At 37.4% G+C, this 7554-nt stretch overlaps 1 protein-coding gene across 1 annotated transcript; it reads left to right on the forward strand.

The window, feature by feature from the left end:
• The first annotated feature begins 832 nt into the window (after nucleotides 1–832).
• uap1l1 (UDP-N-acetylglucosamine pyrophosphorylase 1, like 1) lies at nucleotides 833–7485 on the forward strand. Its single transcript, XM_060863279.1, has 9 exons — nucleotides 833–1241; nucleotides 1865–2069; nucleotides 2213–2388; nucleotides 2646–2818; nucleotides 4113–4306; nucleotides 4957–5097; nucleotides 5191–5376; nucleotides 5862–5928; nucleotides 7183–7485. Exons 1-9 carry the CDS (start codon nucleotides 953–955, stop codon nucleotides 7240–7242), a joined length of 1491 nt encoding a protein of 496 aa, XP_060719262.1. The 5' UTR covers nucleotides 833–952; the 3' UTR covers nucleotides 7243–7485.
• The last annotated feature ends 69 nt before the right edge of the window (nucleotides 7486–7554 follow it).

A 7554-nucleotide genomic window follows, 5' to 3' on the forward strand; every position in this document is an offset into this window, starting at 1 on the left:
TTTTTTACAGTGTTCTAACGGTGTAGTGTAGAGTTCAGTAGTGTGATGGTGGATGGGAAAAAGTTGTCCCTGAACCTGCCGGTTCTGGAGCGCATGTTCCTGTAAATCCTTCTTGATGGAAAGAGGTTAAACAGTTTGTGACTGGGATGTAAAGAGTCCTTGATGATGATGTGAGATCTGTGCAGACATCTGCTGTGGTGAAGGTGATCAATGACAGGTAGTTGGGTGCCAGTGATGCGTTGGGCGATTTTGACCACCCTTTGCAGGGCCTTGCGTTCACACACAATGGAGCCTCCGTATTCTTCTTATATATATATAAATAGACCGCTTTTCTATTTTATCTCTTTATTTCATATTGCATATTTTTATTTTGCAAGATGTTTACAACCATCCATTAAACACATAGGGTTATGTTATGATGCTAAAGGGGCCTAAAATAAGGCTTTGGGCCAAGATGAAGACAAATAATATTTTAGGATAGTATGGTTTAATCCCTAATGGTTTGAAACTTTGGAATATAAGCCAAGATTTTTAATATAATATAATATAATATAATATAATATAATATAATATAATATAATATAATCCAATTAGGCATCTACCCTGTGTGTTTGGAGTGTGGAGGTCTTCCCTGTGCTTCAGGGGTTTCCTCTGGTTTCCTGCATCTCTATCAAATGCTTTTGTTCCCTGATTAAAATTGACACCCCATCCATGTACCTTGTGCGTCCTGAGTCCGGTGGAATTTGTACTAATTTATTGCCATTGTATAAAACTCCCCACGGGTGGAACAGCGCCCTCTAGAGGCGAAATCCCATCATTTAAGGAGGAACTGCGAATTGACATGAACATGAACTGAGAATAAGTTTGGTCTCGTGAGTGGAGGAGGATCAGTCAGTCAGTCAGGTAGGAGGAAAGGAGACGTTTGTCTTCTTATGATACTGTAACCAGGACCATGTTGTCGTATGAAGACGCTAAAGTGAAATTAGACTCCGCCGGTCAGAGCCATGTCCTGCGGTTCTGGCCCGAGCTTTCGGCTGAGGAGAGGGACGTGTTTCTGGGAGAACTGAGTCAGCTGGAACCGGCAGAGCTGCTGAGACACTGCAGGAGCGCCGCCGAGGCCGCGAGACGCACCCCGGGTGATGGGGACCGGCTGTGCGCGCGCATGGAGCCCGTAGAGCCCGAGTTCATCGGTGGGGTCAAGAGAAGTGATGCGAGCTCACTGCAGGACTGGGAGGAGGAAGGTCCAGCTCTGCTTACCTCTTAATTCATTACACACCAGACAAAACATACACTTTGGGCTGTTTGTTTGTTTGTTTGTTTTGTATTGGTGCATTTCTTCACTTCTACTTTATTACATTTAGTCATTTCTTATGTAAATAAAAAGCAATGTAACATATAAATAAAATGGATAATTAGAATAGTATTGAGTATTATATAACAGTATTAGAGTATTTTTTTGTGTTTTTTTGGCGGGGGGGGGGCTTGTGTGTGTGTGTGTGTGTGTGTGTGTGTGTGTGTGTGTGTGTGGGAAGCTGGGGGGGGACTTGTAAATTCTTACATATGTTAACAGTGTCAGTAGTTGGGGGGGGGCAAGGTTGTAAAGCCGCTGTACTAAACAAGAGAGCTCTGTAGTCCTGTGACCTCTTATAAACACTTATTGCTGTGTGTAGGAATAACCTGGATATACTTAATGTTCCCTAGTGAAAAATAAACAACTCCTGTTTTGACTATGATGTTGTAAAAATATCAGGCAAACACAGAGCTTATATAAAAAATCAAAACTAAAGCTGAAACTTTAATCGAAAAGTGCTATACTTAATCAAACTAATGTACCAGCAGCAATTTTTTGCATTTTCTTTCGCAGGTTTCTCACAAATAGCTCAAAACAAAGTAGCTGTGCTGCTGTTAGCTGGTGGCCAGGGAACCAGACTCGGAGTTCCGTATCCTAAAGGGATGTATGACGTTGGGTTGCCGAGTGGGAAAACTCTGTATAGGCTCCAAGCAGAACGGATTCGAAAGGTGCAAAACCTGGCGAGCGAGAAATGTGGTTCCAAATGCACAGTGCCTTGGTGAATTTCACTTTTATCTTCCTCAGTCACATTCATATATACCCCAAACCCATAAATGTTTTCAATCCATCGTCTAAAAGTTCTATACTGGTAAAACCAAAGCTTTAATAACTCTATCTCTGCCTCACGTTGGGTGGATACAGGTACATAATGACCAGCGAGTTCACGCTGGAGCCCACAGAGAAGTTCTTCAAAGAGAACAGCTACTTTGACTTGGACCCTTCCAACGTGGTGATGTTTGAGCAGAGGATGATCCCGGCTGTCGACTTCGATGGGAAGATTATTCTGGAAAAGAAGAATAAGATCGCCATGGCTCCAGGTTTGAGATATTTTTCATACAGGTCTGAAAAACCATGCGTTTTATACATAACTGTAACTAAAACAATATGCTTCACAGTCCTTTTTAGTTCCTTTTGTACTTAATTAAGTTAAATGTGTCTGAAATGTATTATGACAGCAAACAACCGCAATTTTGATGAGCAAACAACCTTTTATCCAAACTTTAATTATTCTATATTACCATTTGCTGAATATATTTAATCCCTAAATAATTGTGTTTGTTTTGTTGCTTTTCAGATGGGAACGGAGGCCTTTATCGCGCTCTTGTGGACAACAAGGTCTTGGAGGATATGGAAAGAAGAGGCGTGCAGTATCTTCATGTCTACTGTGTTGATAACATCCTGGTTAAACTGGCTGATCCACTGTTTATTGGTTTCTGCGTGAAGAAAGGAGCTGACTGTGGTGCTAAGGTACAAATGAACAGTCATGTTTAATATGAGGTTTTTACTTTTTATTTTCAAGTGTACAAACTCAATATACAGTATAATATACAGTGTTGTATAGTTCAATCCTGGATGGAGGAATGGTAGAGGGTGATAGAGTCTGAGAGGATGAAAATATAGTCTCATATGGAGTCATATTCATCTTGGTACCGTTTTCTAGACTTCGTAAGCTTGAAAACCAAATAGATAGAATGAATAGGTAAGTCTCGCTGAAGATCTCAGTTTTCTCCTTCAGTTATATTTGCTTCTTTTTCCCAAAATATAAACCAGTCTTAATCATCATAAGGCGTTTACTGGAAATGAATTAACAAACACTGTAAATGTGTCTCCATATTTCTGGTCTTTTAGTCAACTTTTTCCCACCCACTAGCTAGCTGTTCTTAATCTCCTTAAGCTGATAATTAAGGAGGGTGACCGCAATTCACGTTCTTCTAATGAGACACGTTTTCATGCAGCTTAAATACACCGTGAGGAAAGTGTGTACTGCCCCTTTCTGCATACATAAGCTCACAGCTGCCCAGGATTGGCTACTGTCACTATGATTGACATGGGAGAGAGAGAGTAATACCATCCCTCCCTTGCATGGATTTGGAGTAGGGATCTCATGAGGAGGCGATTTGTTTTGGTCCCACACAACTCTAGTGATGATGTAAACCGCATGATGAAGATTCCAGCAGTAATGCCAAATTCTTACTTTATATTTATAGCTACCTTTGAACATTCTTGCCCAAATATGTTATGCATCAAACATGGTCTGGGATAAATCCTCACCAATGAAGATTCCAAAAAATTCCCAGAATGTCTACAACCATCTCTCATGTCTTAATCTGTTATCTCGAGGATAAGGTGTTGTATCAATACTGACACTGTTCAGTGCCTTCTGCACGATGTGGTGGACAAAATAAACATCCTTGTTTTCCGCTCTGACTGTAATTTCTAATTATATAATGATTTTAATTTTCAGAGCCTCAATACTGCCAATAGTCCAGCTTCTGTACTGATATGATAAGATATGAGCTTGGGCTTGTCAGTAGTCTTTGGAATATTTAGTAGTGTAAATCCTTTCTAGCCTTGTCTATCACCATAGATGAGGTAGCAGCTTCCCAAGCTCCAGTACAAAGACAAGTTCTGTGTAATACTTTCTCTACATGCTGCACTCATAATCATTTAAAATTATCATTCCATCGTACTTAGTTTTTCCAAGTTTCCTCTGGATTTCTACCATGCATCATTCTTCGTTTCTTCTCTCCGTGTTCCTGAGGTGGTAGAAAAGGCGTATCCATCCGAGCCTGTGGGTGTAGTATGTCGTGTAGATGGTGTGTACCATGTGATGGAATACAGCGAGCTGGACCCTGAGATAACAGAGCAGCGCCACCCTGGGGGAGAGCTCGTGTACAATGCTGGAAACATCTGCAACCATTTCTTCACCAGAGACTTCCTATTGGAGGTGGCCCTGTGAGTGACACTGCATATATATTTCTTTCATTTTACTTAATGGTTTTGTGATATTTTGTTCATGGGGTAAAAAAAAAAGACGAAAGGAAATCATAGACGTGTATAGTGTTTGTCCACTATGATTAGTTCTTAAGTCTTACAAAAATATTAATGAGGCATTAAAATAAATATTTCTGACCAAAAGGTTTAGCTGAAGCTGAAAGTTAGATTACAAAATCTAGTGTACTTTTGTTAGCGAAGGTCAATCATTCAAGGAAATTAATAATTTTTTTCTTTTATTATTATATTTGCACTGTTGCATAAATATTTCTGAGTTTGCCTTTCTAACTGTAAACTGCAGATTGTGTTGAGATTTTTCTTTTTTGCTTATATTGTTCTGCATAAGAGGGATTTCATGTTTTCAGGTGTTTTATCAAACTTTTATTAGAGATGTTTTCTCCATACTTGACGTGAACAGTGATTAGAAATCGCTTGTCTACTGTCCCTCATAGAAATTGAAACATCTGACATTTTCACTGTTGATGTGCTGCTTGAGTAAACCAGCAAGAGCTTTTTTAATCCCCCTGTAATTTTTAAAATTATTTGTAAAGTGTTAAAAATGAAGTAATATTTATTTTTGCATTAAAATTTTTTTTTTCTCATTTTCTCAGGAATTATCAGGACCAGTTGAAGCAGCATGTAGCCATCAAGAAAGTGCCGTTTGTGGATGAAGAGGGTAACTGTGTCAAACCTACAAAACCAAATGGAATAAAAATGGAGAAGTTTGTCTTTGACGTCTTCCAGTTTTCAAAGTGAATCTCTGTCATCCTTGTTTATCAGTAAAAATGTTAAAGCTGATTTTTTTTAAAACGTAGTTTTACATAACGCTGCTTTTCTCGTTGCAGGAAGTTCGTTGCATTTGAGGTTCTGAGAGAGGACGAGTTCTCGCCACTGAAAAATGCAGATGGGGCACCTGTTGACACTCCGACCACGGTGAGGCGCTCTCTGCTGGCTCAGCACTATCGCTGGGCAGTGCAAGCCAAGGCCGTCTTCCTGGATGAACACGACAACCCCATCACTTCCGAATACAGGTGCCAAAAAAAACATCATTCTTGTATATTGCTTACAGTAAATAAGCACAAGTCAGCCAGATGAGGATGACTTCCCTTTTATGTCTGGTTACACACATGGTTTCTTCCTCATATGGTCTAATGGTTTTTTCTTGGCACCATTGCCTCCAGCTTGATAATTAGAGATAAATATAAATGTAATTTTAAACTTTAATTTTTATTCAGATTTTTTTCTCTGTAAAGCTGCTTCGGAGACAATGTCCATTGTTAAAAGTAATATATTCAAAAAAAAAAATGAGTTAAGCTGAAAAGTCAGCAGTACAAGTTCAGGACGCAGGTAAAAGGTGACTATGTTAAGAAAATATTCAGTTTATATTATCCTATGGATGAATAATTTGCATCATTCAGCATCTTGTAAAGATTTCTCTCATTCTTTAATACACGGTTCTGAGTAAACTAAAAGAATGTTTGATTATTGAATGATTATTGAATATTTTATTCTACAGGCAGGCTCAGGATGGTGAACCTCCAGCAGTGTGTGAAATTTCTCCACTTGTGTCTTATTTTGGAGAGGTGAGAGATTTATAACTCATTGTTCCTTTCTGGATGGGATTCAATCTTGACAATGCCTTATAAAAGACCGTATACCATGTAAGAAAATGCATGAGAAAAGGGTACGGCACTTCAGACATCTTCAGAATTGTTCGTTTCAAATAATATTTTGCCAGTATTAATAAATTAAATAGGAGTTTACAAATTTAGAGGCATCATTATAGGAAATCAGGACAGACTGCTGGGGGAAATTAGGTGAGGCTGCAGGGGTTACTAGCATGTTAGCATACCAGCTGGTACTAATTTGTATTTGTAGGTGGAAAATTACATCGTTTTTTTTTTTTTTTTTTTTTGCATCAGCTAAGTTTTTTTGCAGAAAAGATATTTAGGAAAAATACATTCCAGTGCCATAATTCTTTTTGGGTGTGTTTTGTGAGTTGTTTTTATCTATCTATTTATTTATTTATTTTTAAAGGTGGACAGTTTACAAAGAAAAATAACTCTCTGCACACCAGTGAAAGCCTGGTCTGAGAGCTAGTGTTTAATAAGCTACATTTTAATGTACATTTTGTTTTATGTTGCTGGATCCCACAATCACTGTAATTATTAAGATTCGGTTATTGTAAATGTATAATATTAAATGTTTTTAATTAGTTCAAATAAATTGAAAAGGTGAAAACAAGAGGAGGAAGAGGCAGAGGCACATTTTGAAGAGGAATAGGCACAATTTGATGCAATGCTTACTTTTTTCTATATTCAAATCAAATCAAATTTTATTTGTCACATACATATACATACAGGGTACGACATGCAGTGAAATGCTTTATGCAACTGTCCGGTATATAAGAATAAAAGGAATGCAATTTAGGATAAAAAATAAACCAAAGGAGATGGATAAATAAAAAAGTATATTAAAAAAACTATATGAAAATATAAGTATTAGTAGAGAAATAATTTATATACATATGCATAAATATACATGTACATAAATGTGTATGTTTTTTAAAGATTGTAATTAAAGTGTCCAGGTGCAGTATTGTGTGTAAATAGTGTATGAATATTGATACACATTATTTGTATCCTTGTACTGAATTTTGTGTATTGTTATACCCACACTGGCTGATGAATTGATTTGAAAACTGCAGACAATATGTGGTCCCATAAGAGGGCTCCTAATACAGCTGTAGCTATCTTTCCCCTTTTGAATGAAGCTTTCACTTGTGCTTATAAACACACACACTCTGTAAATAACTTTCTCTCACCTCTGTGTTTCAGGGCCTGGAGAAGCTTCTCGGACACAGGAACCTGAAATCCCCTTTTCTGCTTAATGACTAATGTTCCGAATTAAATTCATACTTCAGATTATTTTCTGATCTCTTTAAATTTAGTCAAATGACATTGGAAGAAGGGATCTGAAACATAAGACACTGCCAGAACAAGGGGTATATTATTAATATAGTCCATGTGTTTACATGCATTATTATACAATCATGACTTTTGAAAGATATACTTTATATATCAGTGAAATGAACTGAAAGCAAAGCACTCTGACTTTAATAAATGATCTATTATATATCATTAACGATTTCCTGTATTTATAATTATAATAATACCATGAATATTTTGTTTTTTTAATCCAAACATTAA

The sequence above is a fragment of the Tachysurus vachellii genome, chromosome 26, assembly GCF_030014155.1.
Source record: "Tachysurus vachellii isolate PV-2020 chromosome 26, HZAU_Pvac_v1, whole genome shotgun sequence".
Classification (NCBI taxonomy): Eukaryota; Metazoa; Chordata; class Actinopteri; order Siluriformes; family Bagridae; genus Tachysurus; species Tachysurus vachellii.